Here is a 21,573-nt window from a genome sequence, read left to right as displayed (position 1 = left end):
CCAGGTTATGAAAGAAGAGAGGCAGTCTTTTGAGATTATGTGTCTACGGCAGCAGACAGCAAGATTTAGAGAGCAATGTAGCAATAGTGTAACATATAAGCGTATACCATTATTCAGGCCAGTGTTATGACAGTTGGCAGGTGGACCATTATACTGGCCTTTCAGGAATACCAAAAATCAGCCTGCTGGGTTCAAAGGGTCAAAACAGCCTATAAGACAATTCATAAGAATATGCAGAGTGGGACAAAGCACATCAATTGCCGATGAGTGGGAAGGTATGGACATGATTGAAGTTGGGGGAAGGAAGTGGTATAAAAACTCTCACAAAGCCAGAGGGAGAGGGCTTTAAAACAATCACTACAAATAAACCAAAAAAAAAAAGTTTGCCTTACTTTAAATTTGTCCACATAAAAAATTACCACAGATGCTACCTCACACTAGAAGTTCAGAATTGAATAACATTGACAAAAACAAAAAGAAAAACAAGTCAAACTTATGGAAAAATTTTAATACCTGTTTGTGGGATGCTTCACGAACATTAAGGATTTTACCCCGAAGCGGAAAAACTCCATAACGATCACGGCCAATTACTGCCAAACCAGAAACAGCTAGAGATTTGGCAGAGTCTCCTTCAGTTAGAATCAGAGTGCAATCAGAAGAATGTTTACCACCTACAAAATAAAGAAAGCACAGTAACTAAATAAATCCACATTTGTGACACAGTTAAAAGAAAACCAGATTTTGCCTAACACTTGCAGAAGGATAAGTTGAATATTTTACAAGACAAAATATTTTTCACAATCATGGTATACATTACAGTGCTGGTCATCACAGATGCCTATTCAATCAAGAATGTTGTCAGCTCTGTTCAGCATGAAAATATAAGATTAAAAATTTTACTAAGTGTAACATATACAACAAAACCATCTTTGGGCGGAGTATCCCTTCAAATCATGAAATGTTACTATATTGGCATGGAAGCAGATGAAGCTTACGCAAGAAAAACACAAAACAGATGTAATTTTAGTTTTCTTTGCAAATAATAAAATCTCCTTCTAGAGGCAGCTGTCAGGGTGTTGGTCTTACTACTCTAATGTTACTCTCCATAATGATGATAAAGTTTTTATATATATTTTAAAGGTTCTTAACTCTTTTGGGACTCCCCCTAACGGGAAGACACGCCAAAGAGCATTCTGAAGCATGATCTTCACGTCTATGGAAGACAGCCTATCCGTTGCACAGGTAACTGCAGGTTGATGAAACAAACATTATAAATGCAGCGAACCGATTGCTGCGTCTGCATATAGGAGAGTGATAGATTCCACTACAATAAATAACCGTGCTGTTCCTGTTTCAAGCTGATTAAAGCTCGATTTGCTAAAGTACAGAGAACTCAGGGTGTAGAGTTTAACAGATTAAAACTTGCATCAGTTGGCAAGGGTGCTGTTGTGTCAGGTTCCAGGGAGTGTTTAATTGGTTTCCTTGTTCAGAACTATTTCAACTCTCACTTCCAAGAGAATGTGGAGTTAAAACGTACTTTGTTGAAGACCTCGTTAGTTGAAGATATGCTACATTTTGCCTAGTGGTAGCAGAAGACAAGGAAAACAGCTCCTGTAGATGGGGTAAAATAAAAGGCCATACAAATTCTTGAGGACTTTACCTCTTCAATGCTGCATGGAAAGCAACATGCATTTTTGGAGAGTCTTCTCAAAAAGTGAATGAGTGAGAGAAACCAGAGGGTACACTGCAATCACTTATGTTGCACATCTCTCTGCCACTATGATTAATTTTATGGTGAGGCAAAGAAGTGGAAAATTCTAGTTTATAGTACAACCTATTATTCATGAGATGCAATGCACATTGTAAAGAGATAATGACAAAATGGGGGAAAAAAAACTTATATGAGGTTTTAAGGGATTTGATAAAATCTATTCTGCATATGTTGTGTACAGGACTGGAGAAGGCTTTTACTACCAGGGTACCTTGTGGATAGTTCTACATGACTATTTATATTGTAGTAAATGTTTTTGGTACTCAGGGTACTGTTGAAGCTTTGATGATGTTTTCCTAATTGCTGTCAACATTAATTTTAAAACACAGAATTGCCTTAAAAATTTCAATTACAAACAAGCTGTGCTACTTATCTAAGATGGGTTGAAATACAAGTAATTAATGTAGACCCGGTTTATATTTTAATACATGGATTGTACGCTTGGTCCACCCGATCCCTTCCTCTCCTGGGAGCCTTTCCGTCTTCAGATAGAGCTGCCCCTTTGTTCTGCTTCTGCTTGGCATTACTCAACTGAAGTCAGAATTCTTATAGTTGAAGTGTTCTGCTGGGAAAACACAGCAGTATTGCTACCATATTTGCCTGGTTTAGAGATTCCAACCTAGTTATTTTAAAACTTTGGTGTCTTGATGTATGTGTCAATTTATTGCTATTTTCACTCATCCATTCCTCACCATTCAACATTACCAGTCATTAGCAATGAGACTATAAACCTCGTTCACGTGGCCTGAGCAGGTGCAGGAAAGTTGCTACCATGCCGTTGTTGCCGGCATTTAACGATGGACAACAAAATAGATCAGCAAGACATTTTCTTACAATAGACCCATCTTAATAAGCATCTTTATTCTTTTTTTACCCTTCTGCATGTTTTGCCTATTTTAAAATTTTTCTTCCTAACCGTAGCAACTAGACAGATATGTAAATAAAGACACGTAAACAAACTACTTAATTGACCAAAGTTATTCAGACAGTAGGAATCACACAATAAATATTCAGCCAAAGATGCTGGCTAATATGTTACTGTTATTCCAAAACAAATGTGAACACTGGGCATGAACAGCACTAGAATGCTGTCAAATTGCTAGGCGAAACAACCTGTCAGAATTAAAGTTCATTTATATCAGCAATTTTAAATTTAAACAGGTTAACATGCTCCCACCATTTCCTCTGCTGAGCAATGCATCTTTAAAGAAGTGTGTCAGCAAACACCATTCTTTCATCCCCAATTCTAATGTTTAAGTTCACAATGTCAATGTATTAGAAGCTACCAGAAGAGGACCGGTCTGCTAGTTATTTCTGCAGATAAAAAGGTTAGTTCAGCCATAACAAAGTCAAAAAATTCACTTAGGCTAGACAGTAACTCAATGGTGTCATAAGCTACTGGACCCTGTACTAAAGACTGGTATGGCAGGGTTCTTTTAGAAAACTGAATTGCTACTTGAACCCCAATTCCTATTAATGACCTACTGTATGCAAGCCAAGTAGGCTGGGGACTAGTGTTACTAATTTGTCTACTATTATTACAGGCGCTGTTTAAGAGGACAACTATAAAAATGAAAAATGGGGAAAGAAAATCACACACACGCACACTGACAAGCACCTCTTTTCAGATCTATAAAACAAAACTTTCAAAGCAAATTTTTTTCAATCTGTAACTTAAACAATACATTCTCCTCGGGCAGGTCATATCTCAAAACTGTAGGTTTAAACTGCTGAACAAATCAGATTTTCTGGATCAAACTTGAGCCAATGAAATCAAGACACACCCAATGCAGCTGAATAACATAATACAACATTCTAACAATCTATTTAATCCATTCCAAGGTTGTGAGATCCAGAACACATTGCCGCAGCACTAGGCACAATGCAGGAGACAGAACTTGACAGGGCACCAGTACGTTGTAGGGACCAATCACACAGGCATTCATACTCTTGGGGAAGATTTAAAAATCGCCAATCAACCTAAAAAGCGCATCTTTATGGATGTTGGATGAAAATCCGCAATGTAAAAAATACTATTAGCTATAGAGGCGATTTTTTTACCTGCATCATTTGCATCATCCAGTTTTGGAATGCCTTTAATTTTGCTATATTTTACAGAAGAACACTTTTTGTTCAGTTGTGTCTGGGCTTTAAATTTAACCCAGTTGAGGATACTTTCAACGATACCACAGTTGGTTGCCTGCGAAAAGAACAGGGGGAAGGTCACATTGGTTTGCAGGGTTATTACTGGCACATATCCAGAGTACAGTGGAATTACTTTCATGCTCTTTTCACTATATTCCTGCACCAAGCAAGATGATGAAAGATCTCAAAAACTGGGGAAATATTACTTACAGCTCTAACAAACTTTTCTGAAAGTACGCATTTGGACCCAAAGCTTTTGGTCTGAAGAGTCATGTTCTCCTTTGTTTGAGAATCAAAGGTTGGATTTTCAATTAGTGCATTTACAAAAACCCAAATGTGATTTTTGACCTGAAAAAAATACACACAATGACAGGTAATGTACAAGTGTACATGTTCTTAAACACACATATAAAAAATCATTTGAAATACTACCAGACGTTTCAAAAATAAAAAGAAGTACACTGAAAGCATTTTAAAAATGTACTAACCTGAAAGGGTTTCACTGAAACTCCTGCTTTATTCTTCTTTTTCACAACTTCAATTAGTTTACTGACTATCTGATCAACAACATAATCAATGTGTCTACCACCCTAAAAGAGAAAAGAAAAATTGCCAATCACTGACAAGCAAAAACACCACTTTTAATTTGGAAATATACTAACTGCTGTGTAAATCTACTACATGGCATATATATTAATAATCTCTGCTACTAATACATTGCCCTCTATACTATTAACTTTCAGCAGGTACTTAACTTTTTCCTGCAGAATTGTGTATTACTGTTAAAGAGTTTCTTGTGACAATCTCTCCATCACAAACTTAAGTTGTGAGAACTGATGGACCTAAATTTAATTGCCATCAACTTTACTTCAACTGCAACACACTAGCTCAGTCCTCCACGTGACACAGAGTATGCACAAGTTGTTCATTTTTCTCATGTAGCATACATTTCTGCAAAACTTCCAAATCCTTAACTCTTGGCTCAAGTAATCAGATTGCTCAAAATGACCAATCTGTGACCTTCACAGTACCTCAGTGCTTTTTGTTTCTTTACTATTTAAAACTCTTCTTCCTCTGTGTGCTCATAGACCCACTCCCCAGCAGTTCACTATGAAAAACTGAAATGTCTCCCTTTCTCAGATTTTTTTTTTTTTCTATTTCACTTAAGCTGCAAAAGACACGTTCCTGGATTGTTTCAAGTACAAAAGCTGGCAACTTTGGATTTTAAAGAATATTCCAGTAACTCTTGTTTTGATCTCCTAATCCATTTGCCAAGAACGAGCCTGCTAGCTTGAAATGCCAAGACGACTTTTAGGAAAAAGGCTGATTTAGATATACATTTCTGCCCCACAACACTCTTTGTCCTGTGTTAGATCGCCCTTGCTCAAGGACCAAGTTTTTGTGGGGCCTTTGGGAGTTTGAGCACATCACCTACAGGCATTTCTCCCTGAAAATTTACAGTTTGCACCATTCGGGCAGCAGCATGTTCTTTAGTGATCATCCAGGCACATTTGCCTGTCTGCGTTTAGTGGTGGCCTTTGATTGCCTTGTGTCAGCTATAAAGACTTCAGTGACTGGTTGTCAAACCTCTGGGAAGACTGCACTGGCATGCATTTCCAGTGATACCTTCACAGTCCACACTGTGATCCACACCAGCAATAATCAATAGTATGAAATGTAATTAGAATATGTTCTGCTGCAGCAGATGCACCTGTATCCCACAGTTAGGCCAAGTTTATACTTCATGCGACAATGCACGTGCCTACTGACGGTACTGCTATGCAAGCAGTGTATTGTTTACACCTGCGCGTATACTTTATGTAAATCTGGAGGATTCCACCAGGTGGCAGAGATATCATGATGAGAAAGCAATGTTTGGCTTCCATGTGTTATGAATTGCCCAAAACATCTATTAAATTCCCAGGACACCTTACCACAATATCCCTGAAAAGGATGGATGTTTAATAACATCCATCAATCCAGCGAGGTGCCCATTCCAGCTAGCATCAGGCACAAGGCAGAAATGATCCCTGAATGAGGCATCAGCTCTTCACAAAGTGAATACAAGCACACACGTACACTAGCGTCATTTTAGCATCACAAAATCCACAAACCTGAATTGTCCTTGGAAGGAAATCAGAGCTTACTGTGGAAACGCGCCAGGAAAACATGCAAACACCAGGCAGGTAACATAAGGGACGTGACTCCCTACTGTGATTCAGCAGTGCTACTGCTCCGCCACCGTGCCACCCCCACATGTGTAATTATTAACAGTATTATTTATCTGTAAAATGTAACCTACATGCTTTAACACATTTCATCATGAAAGCACAAATCCAAGGACAATAAGTGTGCAGAGATCTAGTATATCATAAATTTAATGTGTTCTGTGTGGCAATCACTGCCTGCTGCTGCTGTCAACACAGAAGGAAGCCCCAGAAGCACGTAGCGATTAAAAAGTGGTTCAGTTTTAACATGGTGTTTATGACGTTCATTTTACTGACAAAAAGTATGAGATTAAAGTTGAATTTTCCACTTTAATCATGAAACAGGCCTTTTTTTCTTCATTGTGTACCTTTTTTTTTTTTGAGGACCAACATTCTGATTAAAAAAAAAAATGGTATGCGAGACCTTTAAAATGTATTGCATCATTACGATGGGGAATATGCGACTCTTGTATTGCCTATGTGAGAAATAGATTAAGAAAAGCACCACAAATACATTTGTATGTAAGCATTTAAGTTTGATTATTTGCTTCACCACATCAAACCATCGAAGCATGCACATTGATCCTGTATGATCTGTAAAGTGGCTTGCTGTCATATGCCGACAGTAAACAGACTTTGACGTCATGTTCCAACATAACACTGCTCACCCCAATTTTTTGCTGGAACTGCCACTCACACACGTGTCGCATTAACTTCTGAAGATGTGCTTAGAGGATGCATCAAATGAATGCTGGGAATGAATGGCAGGCATGTTGCATGTGTGTACGCATTCTGAGAGTGAAATATAAACTGGCCCTCAAGCTTCTGTCAGCTGTATTAACTCACTAAGCTTCTATCCAACCCACCAGAGGGACCATCTGGCTTGTTACCAGCGCTCAGTTTAAAAGCCTAATGGAATGGGGGTGCATTAGTGCCTATTGAACTGGCTAGCTTGCACAACTGGAAAGGCACCATCAATAATGAAAGGTATATTATGCAGGTTTTAGAGCAACAAAGGTGCCTATCCAGACATCTTTTTTTAGGGAAAACCTTACATATTTCAGTAAGACAATGCTGAAACACATACTGCATCTAACAGAACAGCTTGGCTTAATAGTAGAAGAGTCTGGGTGCTGTACTGGCAGGACTGCAGTCCAGATCTTTCACCAATTAAAAACATATGGAGCATCATTTAATGAAAAAGATGATGCAGGACTGTTGAGCAGCTAGAATCCTATATCAGACAAGAATGGGACAACACTCCACTTAAAAACGTCCAGCAATTGGTCTCCTCAGTTCCCAGACATTTACGGACTACTGTTAAAAGAAGAGGGGATACTACATAGTAGTAAACATGTCCCTGTCCCAACTTTGAGATGTGCTGCTGCCATCAAATTCAAAATAACCTTATTCTTTTTCTTAAAAAGGTACATTTTTTGAGTTTAAACATTAGATACGTTCTCTATGTTCTACTGTGAATAAAACATGGATATATGAGATTTGCAAATCATTGCATTTTGTTTATATTTATATTTTGCACAGCGTCCCAAAAGATTTGAAATTGGGGTTGTACACATTTTAAAGCAAAATTGAAAGAAAAAACAAAAAGAGATGGACAGTAAAGGGCAATGTGCATTAATGCATTAGATTTGGGCTGCAATAACTAATCAATAAAATTCGATATATTTGTTTATTAAATTTGTTGCCAATATTTTTCACTGTTAATAGTCGGTGATGTTGCACTATTATGTTGCATTATCACATTTGGTAGCAGTGGATTTCAACACTGAAGAAGGAGACAATAGTCCAAAGTTGTGACCCAAAAGGTCTAACGTATGAGAAGATTTTGTGTTAAGGTTTTCCAAAAATATGGTTGGCTGTAAAACATGCAATGCAGAATTGGCATGGCATGGGCACCTGAGTAGGAAACAATTAGTAGCTAGTGAAGATGTGCCAACACGGTAAGCTAACATCCCACTGTTTATCAGGTCGCTTTAACACTTTGCTTTTGTGGTCCAGAGACCGCTCCCAAATTTGTCCTCTACTCTAACTTCACTGCACTGGTTTGCTTTCAGACCTTAAGTGATTCAGCTGTACTAGGATGCACACTGATGTACAATTGTTATCAACAATGAAACAGAAAACACAATCTGAAACAGTTTATAGCTTTTATGCTACTGGCATTAAGTTAACTTTATTATTTACTTGGCGAGTGTGAAAGCGACCATAAAGATAACTTAGGGCTATTGTTGAATTGGTAGTTCTGTTGTAGATGTATTATTTGAAATTGGTCCGTTTCAAATACAGGCAGTCCCCAAATTATAATTGAGTCCCATTTACAACTCTGTTATTGAGAATAATTTGTAGTTAAGTCACAACAGATACATGGTTTTTATTTAGTGTCAGGTGAAATATTTGTCACAGTATGTAATATATATTTTACCTCTGTACGCATACACACTCGACACTTAGCAGCAATGTGATCTGACTTAAATAGGCTCATTCCTCAAGCCAACAAACTGCTGATGCCAGGCAATGTTTTCATGCAAGGGTACGTTAAAAGGCACTAAGTTTCAAAAATAAGTCCTTTCTTGCAGACACTCACATCAGTGACCACCCTGTCTCCAGAACTGTGTAACCATCCTGACCTGTGAGCGTCAACTGTGCAAGTGCTAGACAAGAAAACATCCACTCACTGAAGGAGCGTTTGTCTGAAGTGTCACTTCTTGCTCCTACACAATCTGATATTAAAAGCACATAGTGAGAGCCAAATGTGTACAAGTTCATAGCAAATAAATAAATAAATCGCCCAGGGCAAAGACGAAAGTTTGTGCAGGCAAAAACAAAATATAGCTGAGAAGTTGTCTGCTTCATATGGCTAATCCTTAATGCATTCAGCGTGTGCCACCTTATTTACACCGGTGTTTATCAACATTTATGGACCTGCAACCCAGACACTTTTTTTTTTTTTTAATTCATTGAGGACTCACTAGCAGCAATTGCAAACCACCCCCTTGATGAAACAACTCACTTTGAAACAGGAAAACGTCTATCAAAAAAAATTCAGGAATAATAATAGAACACAGGCTCTACAGAACTGTGACACAACTATACAGTGAGAACACGAACATGATTTAGAAAGTGACTAAGCAATTTTACATCTCTGCTAAAGAAAGTTTAAGCGTTACATTTTAAAAATGCTAATATAATTTTTAAAATATAAAGGAAAACTACAACACTTATAAACTACATAGCTAGAGGTAAAAATAATATATTTTGAAGACTGGAGATTTGCATGCTCAATCCAGGTTTCATTCGGTCTTCAAAGAGACATTTTAATAAACTGATAGGAAATATCAGGAAATATTTCAACAAGTGAAGATTCCAACAGCAAACTTGCGATCACCACAGATATATGGACAAGTGTGGCAACTGAAGCCTACCTTGGTATAACATGCCATCTTATTGGAGTAGACTGGAACATGAAGTCAGTCTGCCTTACCACCATGCTGCTGAAGCAGAGACATACAGAATTCAACATAGTTGACTGGTTGGAGGAGGTTGTATGCAAAATTAAAATTCCTCCCAGCAAGATTGTTTCTATTGTGCCTGATAATGGTGCCAATATTGTTGTTGCAGCAAACATCTTGGAACAGAAGCAGGGAGGGTCCTTTATATGCAGCACAGGCCACACCCTGCAGTTGGTAAGTAATTATGGACTAAAACATCCAGACCTTTAAAAAAGCTTCTGGAGCAGCACAGTGCCTTGTGGAGGATTTGAGGGGGAAAAAAAAAGTGAACAAGCCCCTACCCAACTGAAAGAAAAACAGCTACAGACTGGAACACCTGAGCACAAACTTGTACAGGATGGATATAAGCAAAAGACGGAACAGCACAGTCTACATGATTAGTCGACTGGTTGAGCAAAGGTGGCTCATAACTACAACACTGACAGACAAGTACCACCTTGACTTAAAAACTGAGCAATGGAGCCTGCTTGAGAGCTTTTCACTGCTCTTAAACCCTTTGAATATATCACTGTGTTTGTAAGTAGGGAGAAATATCCTACAATTTCAATATCCATACTTGTAAATAGGGCCCATAAAATCCCTAATGGATTTTTCGTTCAAGTGCAGTGCAGGCTCTCCAAGTAACTACTACAGAGCAGCTTCAGTAACGATGGAGGAACAAAACACAAGTATCTTTTTAAAGTTACTGAAATATCAGTTTCAGCTATAGTTTATATTTTTTAAGCTACTTGTTGGAGGAAGTAACATAACCAAGTTGGTTGCGTTTTACTGCAAAAATGTAAGTTTGTTGCACATTAGAATTTTTTTTTTATATTTGGCAAACACCAAATATAATTCTCTCCTTTGTTATATGCTTTACCGAGGTTGAGAAGTAAAGACTCTTCTATTAGGGTCAATGGAAATTCACCAGATTTACGCAATGAAATTATAAAACTAAAATATTAAGGATTATATGAGGTATTTTCAGCAAAATGCAAAATTTAATTTAAAATTAAAATGAAAATACAATCTCTTTTAACAATTATTTTTCAAAGTCTATGCACAAGGATGCTGCCAAAAATTAAAAATAAAATGAAATTACACCATTTGCAATTTTATTTTCTACACACAAGAGTCATTTGACACAACAATATAGATATGGAAATTGAAGACAAGATGGAAAATGAAATGATAAAAATAATTTAATTTTAATTTAGAAAATTTCACAAATGACTTGTGTGGAAAATAAAATTGCAAATGGAGTTATTTCATTTTATTTTAAATGTTTGCAGCATCCTTATTTTAATTTCTTTAATTTTTTTTTTTTTTTTGCAGAAAATACAGTACCTCCTATACAAGGATATCTTCTCATCTACTGAATAACATTGCTAGGTATACACACCTGAAGCAATAAACCACAGAAAGCTATCACCTCCCTGGAACACCTATGTTATGTTGGAACCTGATCTAGACCAGTCATGTCCCGAGACCAGTTTCCAATAGCACACGATTGGGTTTATTTTGAGATGTCAAATATAGATCCTAAAAGACTACTTCTATAAAGGATCATTTGCAGTAATGCTTACATGTATCGGTAGAAACAATTTGGTACGTGTATTACTGCACACCACAACCTGTAAAAGGCCTTTACTAATATTAATAACCACTATCCCATACAGCTCAGTCCCAGATCAATAAACTTTCTTTTCTTAGAATCATTTCTTTAGTACAATAACAATTTATTTTGAACACAGAACACACTGTTACATACATTTTACCTGTACAAGTTAATTTTAAGAGGACCAAGTGGTCCATGACTTTTAAATGTATATGAGCTATACATTGTACTGCAAGTACTGAAGGCAACATTTTATCATCTGCAGTACTTCTAAGAGGTCCCTGTTTTATAAAAAAAAAACCAAAAAAACCAAAAAAAAAAAACCATGCAACAACAACTTACCTTTGTGGTAGCAATGCTATTTACAAAGCTTATTTGTTGAAAGCCTTTCTCACTCATTGTGAGACAGACTTCCCATCTGTCATTCACAGCTTCATTTACCACCTTCAATGCAACACCGGTCTCATCCAGTTTGTCTTTTACGTATAGGTCTACGTAACTTCGAAAACTATTAACCTTACAAACAAAAAAATTTAAAATAAATTTCAAGGAATAAATTAACTTTTAAACTCTTTCATCATCACAAACTACTCTGAAATAAACAGTCAACCACATAGACCCCAGATATACATATGTACCTGTATATGGAGACAGATATATAGATACATATATGTATATTAAAATGCTACATATAAATCTAACTCATGACATTTTTAGTCCTGCCTAATTCAATGTTACTTAGATATCCTGTATCTATAAGTCATCATTCCTTTAGGGTATGAAGAAAGGATACAGCTGTAAATTGAACTTGACAAATACTAGACAAAGCCTTAGAAAAACTCCAAACCCCCACATTCATGGTAAATTAGTAAATGCAGGCATTTAATCATATATTCTAGAAAAATGAATGCTTTGTTTACCATAAATGCAGCAATTAGTAGAGGTTTTGGACTTCAGTGTTTGGAGGCTATGTACAATGTGAAAGAGTTGCACGACAGATGTAATATAAACTATATCTGTACATCTCTAACAGATTTACATTAAGGTACAAAGGTTGAAATGCTTCACAAATTTTTAACATGAGAAACTGTAGCAACTACAAAAACACCATTACAAAGTATTAGTACATCTTTTTAGAGTTCTATATGTATAGTGCAACATTATAAAGAAACTGAAGATATCCTTACCGGTAATTTTTTTCCATTCAAAATGACTTTGATCCCTTTACAAGAGCCAGCAACATCATATGCTCTTCTTGTGAGGAGAGCAACTATATCTCTATCTAATTTTTCCATCTTAAATTTTGCTAGATCTGGCTGGAACACAATGCAGGTGTAATCATCCCCATCAAAATACTTTATTTTTGGATCACTTGTTTTCGTCATATTATTCATCCAAGTCTTAAAAAAATGCAAACAACATATTAAATCTGAAACACAAACTGCACAGCAAGTCAGCTTATTGCCTTAAGTCGCTTTCTTCAACTTCAAAGAGAACGGTATACTTAAAGACTACAAATTACACATTTTTTAAATGTGGGGGAAGGGTTTACATGCACATAATCATGGCAAAAAAACTCATTCCAATTAAATTACATTCAGCTATGTTTGTAATCATAATATTGAACCATTAATGTTTTACAATACCATAATGGTATATGAAATACATATATTACTCTGAACAAGCACTGGCCAGTTGGTACCAGACAGATCTTAAATATCAGCATGACATGGTTATGTGTGAAAGAACGACCACAGCTGCTACTATTTAAAAATAATGGATTCAGAAAATCATAGATATGGATATTTTGACAGCTCACCATAAAACATTTGTGTTGAAAAACAAACTCATTACCTCTGAATAGAAAAATCTACCGAAACAATTTTGCAATCCTGGTAAATATGCTACATACCCCCCACCCCCCAGTGAATAACTCGCTTTTGAGTTTCCTTAACCACAGAGTCAAATCCTGCCAGACAGAGACATCATTCTAAAAAAAAAAAAAAAATCTAAATATGGGAATATGAAAAAAAATGCAAATACAAGAAAAAAGTCACATTTTTATATACACATATTTATATGTATATGTGTGTGTGCTTATCTACAGACCTGCAGAATTTGCAGATAAATTTTTAAAAAATTATAGTTAATATGACCCTTTATGAATTTTTGGTGTATCTTCTATTTGTGTTAGAATTTACTTATTTATTCTGCACACATTCAGTGACAGTAGTTACTCTCAGTACTGTGGAAATTTTGCATGTATTTCGCCAATATAAAATAGCATCTTACTTAGTAGCTCTTACTTTATTCATAATAAGGAATGCCGCTAAAAGATTAAAACCCTGTAATGTGTACATTGACTAATTTACATGATACTTCCAAGAAATTATCAGGATTATAACTGAACAGCATTACAAGTATATAACACACTATATTTTAGTCAATAAAATGATTACTAGTTATTCTGTGATCATGAAATGTGAAGTGTTCAGTGCAATCTGCTTGCACCTTTCTAATTACATTAATAAGTTTTAAATATCAATAACAACATTTACCTTTTCAGATAAACATACCTGTTTGAAGCTATGCTTATATTCCTTACATGCTGTTTCCACTGTAAACTTTGTACTGAATATATTACAAAGCTTTGCACCATACCCATTTCTGCCACCTGTAAATAAAATAGGTACAAACTCCAAAATTACATTCCATCCATGTTATTATGCAAGGCATACATATACATCTATGAAGAAAACAACATTCTCAAACCTGCTTATTGCAATTTTGGATCGCTGGGGGTATAGACAATTCAGGAAGTACTAGGTGCAAGACAGGAAACAGCCATTGATAAACCCACTCTGGCTAATTTGAAATTGCCAATTAACTCAACCTGCATGTCCTTAATGTGATGTAGATGTTGGAGGTGAATTTGAGTACCTAGAGAAACTCACATATATTTACAAAAACCATTTAAACTTTACCTGTAACCTTCTTTTCATCATCATCATAGTTGCTCGATGTTAACAACTGTCCAAAGATTAAAGCAGGAACATACATCTTTTCATCTTTGTGTTCTACAACTGGAATGCCTTTGCCATTGTTCCAAATGCTGATGATGTTGGACTCTCTATAGGGGTTGGAAGAAAAAAAAAAAAAAACACTTATTAATCTTATGGGAATAGGTCTGTGTACAATTGAGTCAGAACCAAAACAGTTAGTTATTCATTAATTTAGAGTGCCATTCAATAACATCCTCTGTTACACAAATGATAACTACATTTTTGTTCTAATCTGTTATTTTTCTAACTGCAGACTTACATGTGCTATAAAAATTTGCTACCAGATATATGAAGTCAAAAAACTAATTCTGCAAATATACATATACAGTGGAACCTCGGTTCACGAACGTCTCGGTACATGTACAACTCGGTTTACGACCAAAAAGTTCGCCAAACTTTTCCTCGGTTGACGACCACACACTCGTTATACAAACAAGCCAGTTTCCCTTTAGGTTTGTACATGTTCAGTCTCTCCCTGTGCATTTCCTGTGCTGCGAGAGCGAGCAAGAGAGAGAGCGTGACACACACACAAAGACAGAGGCACACACGAGACAGAGGCACACACATAGGCGCGGGAGACAGAGGCACACACACACAGGCGCACGAGCTCCAGGCTCGTGAAAGAGACAGACGCACACACGAAAGAGAGAGAGAGAGAGAGAGAGAGAGAGTGCAAGCAAGCGAGAGAGGGAAGGCTGGACGCATAAGGTAGAAAAGGCTTGTTTGTGTTTTCAGTTCTGTTTACAGCGATCGGTTCATAGCATGCATTGCATTACTTTTCTTGGTGGTTTATTAAATTATGGATTTTTTCAAATGTTTATTTTTTTTCCCTGTGCTTAAAACTCATAAAAAAAAAATTGTTTTTGGTGAGCGGTTACTAGCACTATAGCCCGAACTATTGCAGTGCTAGTTTTCTCTGTTGTTCAAGGTTTTCTCTGTGTTATTCAATGTTTTTACATTTAGTTTACTATTACGCTGTGCATTCTATGGTATAATTAACTATATTTGAGCTTAAAAACTAAAAAAAAATATATATTTACATACAGTTCGTACGGTCTGGAACAGATTAATTGTATTTACATACAATCCTATGGTGGAAATTGCTTCGGTTCACGATCAAATTGGTTTACGACCAGAGTTTTAGAACGAATTATGGTCATAAACCGAGGTTCCACTACAACAAAATATACATGTTTCATTTCTAATTTGAAAATTAAGAAGTCATAATTCTACAAAACTCTGTGCATCAGCAGCATTATCACTAAGCAATAAAAATAAAAAAAAAAAGTTAGGGATGCTCCAATCGATTGGCCACTTATTTTTCATTTTTAAAAAAAAAAAAAACAAAAAAAAAACCTTGATCAGTGACCAATGGGGCAATCACTAAAGTTGATCTTTTCAGTCCCTGCTTTCCCAAGCTTTACAGTTATTTAGTTGCAGTGTTTCTATACGCAAGGTACTACAGTAGTGGAGCCAGCACACATGTTTTTTTTTTTTTTTGCAGCAAACTTCCTGCACTGTAAACAAAGATCAGCAGCAGAGGCTTGTTTTAGCAGAGAGCTTAACCTTTATGTTAAAGAAAGCAGAGTACTAAAATGAGATAAAGGAATCAGAAGTCGTGCAGTGCAGTTTTGGCAAACATCAAGAAAATGTTTTTTTTGTTCTTTAATTAAAACAGACACCATTTCCGTTTGGACAGCAAGCATGTTTAAAGTACAGCAGCTTACATTTTTAAATTAGAAAAAGAAAAGGAATAATCTGAATTTGCTGCTTAGTAAACAATAGGCTTGTTAGCTTAACAGCAAAATGTGTCTTTTACTTGTAAAACTGTTAAATAAGTTAGTTTTGCTTCTTCTTGATAAAGAAAAACATTTGACACATTCCAAAGATCTGCACTGTGATTTGTTACTGTGTGTTATAGACCGTAAGTTTTGGTAAGAAACAAGTGCTACATAATTAAAATGGTAATTCACATTTATAATTTCACCTCAAGAATTACAAATCTCTAGTTGATACACTGAAGAAAAAACACACCGGTAAATATAGTACATTTATTCTTTAACAGAAAAAAGCTGTACAGTAATCCCTCGCTATATCGCGCTTTGACTTTCGCGGCTTCACTCTATCGTGGATTTTAAATGTAAGCACATCTAAATATATATCACGGATTTTTCGCTGTTTCGCTGCTTTCTGCGGACAATGGGTCTTAATTTAGGTTACATGTTTCCTCAGTTTGATTGCCCAGTTGATTTCATACAAGGGACGCTATTGGCGGATGGCTTAGAAGCTACCCAATCAGAGCATGTATTCCATATTAATTAAAACTCCTCAATGCTATAAGATATGCTTCCCGCGTGGCGCTTGTTTTGATTGCTTCTCTCTGTCTCTCTCACTCTCTCTGCCTGACGGAGGGGGTGTGAGCAGAGGGGGCTGTTTACACAGTGGCTGTTTGCCTAGAAGATAGGACGGTCCTCTACAAAATGCCGCTTTATCGCAGTGCTTCTGTATACTTAAAAGCACGTATTGATTTTTTGATTGTTTGCTTTTCTTAGCAAGCGCTCTCTCTGACATTATCTGCTCTTCACGGTGCTCCTTTGAAGATAAGATATGTTTGCATTCTTTTAAATGTGAGAAAGAACTGCCATCTCTGTCTTGTAATGAAGCACAGTTTAAACGTTTGACTAAAGGGTGTTATTTCATGTCTAGAGGGCTCTAATAAGGGCTCTAATAATGTTAACAGTGTGGGAGAGTTTATAAGGGCTTAAAATATATAAAAATAACCATACAAACATATGGTTTCTACTTCGCGGATTTTCACCTATTGCGGGGGGGTCTGGAACGCAACCCCCGCGATCGAGGAGGGATTACTGTATTTAGAAGGTCGTAAACAGGTTTTCTATGCTCTAACTACGAAAATATTCGATTTATAAATAAAGAATCCTACTTCGCGGAAATTCATTTATCGCGGCAGAGTCTGGAACGGATTAACCGCGATAAACGAGGGTTGACTGTAGTGCAATTATTAAAAATGATTTAAAAGTACATTTACATTTAAGCAAATAGACAATATGACAGCTTGCAATTATAAAAAGCATATTCTTTTATGCCATATGTATTATTGATATGTGTATTATCCTTTTGCATAGATTTTATTAAAGTAAGTTTTTTAAGAAAATCTTAGTATTTTTGTGGTCACTGAGCAATAAGCCTACAAAATGTAATTTTGTTAATAAAAAATAAACAGTTAACACCTGTGGTCTACAGTTTAATTATAAAAATACTAAAGGTAACACATTAATATAGAACAAAAGGCTTCTGTGTGTGGTTGAGCAGAAGCTTAATGCAAAACGTATTTAAAGGAACCAAAAAAAAAACAAAAACGACGGAATCAGCCGATCAATTAACATGAAATCGGTGACTGGTATCAGCCTTATAAAAGCTTGATCAGAGCATCCCTACTAAAAGTCAAATCTGATTAAAAATTAATTTTTACCATATTCAAAACAAAATATCTACAATCAAATTTGGAATGCATAATAACTAAAATTCAGATTTGAAATATTTCACAAAAAAATAAGTGTTATTAAACAGGATGACCAAATAAAAAAAAAATTACCATCACTGCTTTTCCCACACTGGCTTATTTCTCTGATCAGGAAAAAGAGCTATACACTTGCCAGTTTAAATTTGCTCTGTTTTATGATTTGGTAAGGACTACTTGATTTGCAATACATCTTGACTGATAAAACATGTAATTTACAGGTGTACTTTTTCACAAAATTGTAATGGTTGTCTATACAATGTTTTTCATAATCATATCAATACTTGTTTTACTGTACCATATCTAAATGCGAGAAGGGAAAACAATGGGAATAAACCAATATCCAGATGTATTAGCTAAGGAAATACCATATCAACCTGAGACGACCACATTTATATTGCAGAGTTAAAACCGATCTTGATACATACATGAAAAGAAGAGACTGGGACTCAATAACAAACAAAAAAAATATCAATTTAGTTTATCATTACATACAGTTTCCAAATTCACCTCCTGGGCCCCAATTAATTCACAGAAAATATGAGACACTGTCTCTGATATAACAATAATGACACTGTAAGGAGAAACCCATCTACAAAATAAGCCTTGAATATAGGAAATCGGGTGTTTAATTCAGGAGGAAACAAACACATAAAAATACGGACAGATACAACAAAGGATGTGAAAGGGAAAGCTCTAGTAAACTCTTTTTTAAAACTGGCAGCACTACATGTGATCTATTAGTGTGTGTAGCAGGAAGGGAAAAAGTGACCTGATGACCTCCTAGGTTGACTTTGATTCTACCAGCGACTGCTGGTGCACTCAGAAAGGAGGAACTGTATATATGGTAAAGGTGAACGTTCAATGTTCTAATTGCATAAAGGCCTAAGCGCACACAAAACGCCTAAGTGCAGAATTACAACAGTACCTAATCAGGCTCAATAACATATTTCATTAGGTCTATGTAAAATTGAGCTCTTGAAATGGTTTTATTCTTGATCTGTGCAAGTTAACATTAAACAAGTATTGAGGCAATATCTCTATTCAGATAACAGGTCTAGAAGGCCTATTGACCAGCAAACTGAAATTGAACTAATGTCATAAAAAACTGTGCAAAAACCAGAGGCCAACCAAGAAAATTAACTTCAGGTCGGTTCATCTACATGTGGAAAAACTTTAAAACAGAATAAATATTAATATATACCGACATGATAAACACTAATAATGTGCTCTATTTTTAAACAAGCTTCTATGAGACTTCACCTGAAATGTAAAAATTAGGCAATTCCCTTTGTTAAACTAATTTAAACAGTAATATTTTGTAGCAGTACTATTGTAAATTCTAGCAGAACCTGCCAAAACTGCTTTGACTTTGGCAATGTTTTGATTTCTTCAATGTCCATGTGATATAACACAGCTTTACTAATATTCAATTGGGCTCTATGGTGGTTAATAAAGTACTGTTAGTGTGTGCTAAATGCAGACTTCTGCTCCAAATTGTGTTTCTGGTGTGTATGGGTTCATACTGAAGGAGGATGTTACTGCAAACAAGTTTTCCCAAAAGGTACAGCAATATAAACCTCTTTCATTTAAAATTCTCAGCAGTTCCCATTCCATCGATGTTGACCAGATCTCCTACACTGTTGTCTAAAATGCACCCCAAGACCATAACCAAGCTTCAATGAATGTTGCAAATAACTCTTCTTCGAACATACTGGGATTTTCTTTCAAATACTTGTAATCTTGTACATTTCACTAAGATTTTCTGTGACTGGTTTCTGGTCAATGTGTTACTGTCTTTTGTGGATTACCATCTGTTCTGCTAATTGTCTTTCTATGAGAATAGTTTCATAGTTGCAACATACCCCCACAAAATGAATATATAGCCAAAACATAAACTTTGCCATCAGATGCAATTAAGTCGGCCCAAGAATTAATGTACAGTTATGTATGCATTTAAAACAGGGAAACCAAGACAACACAAATTATTGAAGTAGGAGCAAAATTATTTGATACTGGAATTTCTCATTATTAAGCAGATACAATTATAAATTCTTCTGTTTGAAGACTTTTCTTAAATGTGTAAATAATAATTTTAAGCCTTGCAACTTTGCCAGATATATTCTGTTATTTAGCATGACACCATGACACCAGAACAAAAAAGGTGATTAGAAAAATACAGCATTACCCAGAGAAAAACTGTCATAGTTAAAGCAGTGGTGTCTTTTAGTCATAGGGTAGACCATCACTGAGGAACAAAGCTACAAATATTTGTTTTTCATTTTACAGCTATTCATTAAACATTTTAGCACAAAAGACGACAAAAACTTTCATTTTATTATCATTGCTGCTATTTATAAACAAATGAGTACTGCTAGCCTGAAATTTAAAGGAACAAAAAAAAATACTGTACTTACGGATCAATTGTTATTTTAATACAAGACATGTTTTTATCCCTCTGTTTATTATCCGCTGCATTAACTGAAAAATAAATTACGAAATACAAAATTTGTAGTTGTTCAGTAAAAACTAGCTCAGTTAATAACTACCTCCATACATTTTAAATACTTTCTTGTTCCAATTAAAAGGCACATGCAATTAAGCATATCAAAACAAGTAAATGCAGAAGGAACCAAACATAGGAATACCACATACAAAAAGATATTAAAAAATGTATCACCATTTCAGTATCATTGCTTAGAATTCATTGGAAGAGTTTCACACAGAAAATAAATTCAAAAAATGTATTCTGAATAGGGAGACAAATTAGAAGGCAAAAACAAAAATCCAATTCTGCAATAACTAATAAAATGAGTCCCAAAAGACAACATGCATTTAAAACTCACTTGATTAAAAACATTTAAGACCTTGGCTACATTAAGTTATCCTCTTTTATTACAGTCAACCACCAAAATGTAATCAGCTTTTGTAAGGATGGAAATGTGATATTTGCCTACAGATCATTAAATATATAATCAAATATTGGACTGAACAATTTAACAGAGAAAATGGCAAAATATCTTTGCAACACTGAGAAATATACAACCCTAAATAATAGCTCCTGAGATAAACTATATCAGATAGAGCTAAATAAATTCACCAAGAATGAGGTAGTGCGTTATACTTATATAAAAAAAAAAAAAAAAAAAAAAAAACAATTAAAACACTAGTAATTTACTGAGATAGACTATTCATAGTTTATTTCAGACTTCAGTGGGTTCAAGAATTTAGCTAAACTTCACACAAGCACAACCAACAGAAACAATCACAGACAAAAAATAAATCAGAAGAACAGGTTTTAAATATCCAATGTCTATTAAAAGGGCAAACGTTGGGGGATGCTTAATTTACCCATCCTCCAAACCAGGGGTGTCCAACTTGTGGGACAATTCTGGACCGATTTACATACCATCAATTTACCTAGTATATATCTTTAAGATGTGGAAGGAAAACAAATAAAAAGAAAAACTATGTAGGGTTCATGGGAGGCAGAGACTTTTAAAATAAAGCAGACAATTTAGTGTTATGACACTATAAAGAAAATAAAGTCAACCCCTTCTAAAGATAAGCTGATCAGCTACATACAGTAAATAAAGCAAGAGCATTTTGGAGGTCATGGAAATTGTTCCAGTAGAAAAGCTCCTACAACAGAACATACATACTGTAGGAGGAGTCATTTCTAGAGTGTAGATAAGCATGTTACGTATATAAAAGTCACAA

General features: G+C 35.5%; 1 protein-coding gene across 1 annotated transcript in view; it reads right to left on the bottom strand.

Moving 5' to 3' along the window:
* The window catches only part of top2b (DNA topoisomerase II beta), a 93,397-nt gene that overhangs the window by 60,376 nt on the left and 11,448 nt on the right, over positions 1-21,573 (bottom strand). The window contains exons 4-12 of the mRNA XM_039737494.1: positions 20,271-20,334; positions 14,235-14,380; positions 13,827-13,924; positions 12,438-12,650; positions 11,593-11,766; positions 4,405-4,506; positions 4,127-4,264; positions 3,833-3,971; positions 514-671 (exon numbers count right to left, since the gene is read on the bottom strand). Of these exons, the coding sequence (XP_039593428.1) occupies positions 514-671; positions 3,833-3,971; positions 4,127-4,264; positions 4,405-4,506; positions 11,593-11,766; positions 12,438-12,650; positions 13,827-13,924; positions 14,235-14,380; positions 20,271-20,334 (1,232 nt within the window). The remainder of the gene's footprint in view (positions 1-513; positions 672-3,832; positions 3,972-4,126; positions 4,265-4,404; positions 4,507-11,592; positions 11,767-12,437; positions 12,651-13,826; positions 13,925-14,234; positions 14,381-20,270; positions 20,335-21,573) is intronic.

The sequence above is a fragment of the Polypterus senegalus genome, chromosome 15 (assembly GCF_016835505.1).
Source record: "Polypterus senegalus isolate Bchr_013 chromosome 15, ASM1683550v1, whole genome shotgun sequence".
NCBI classification, from domain to species: Eukaryota; Metazoa; Chordata; class Cladistia; order Polypteriformes; family Polypteridae; genus Polypterus; species Polypterus senegalus.
Note: the sequence above shows the minus strand (reverse complement) of the source record. Positions and strands in the feature narration are given on the sequence as shown.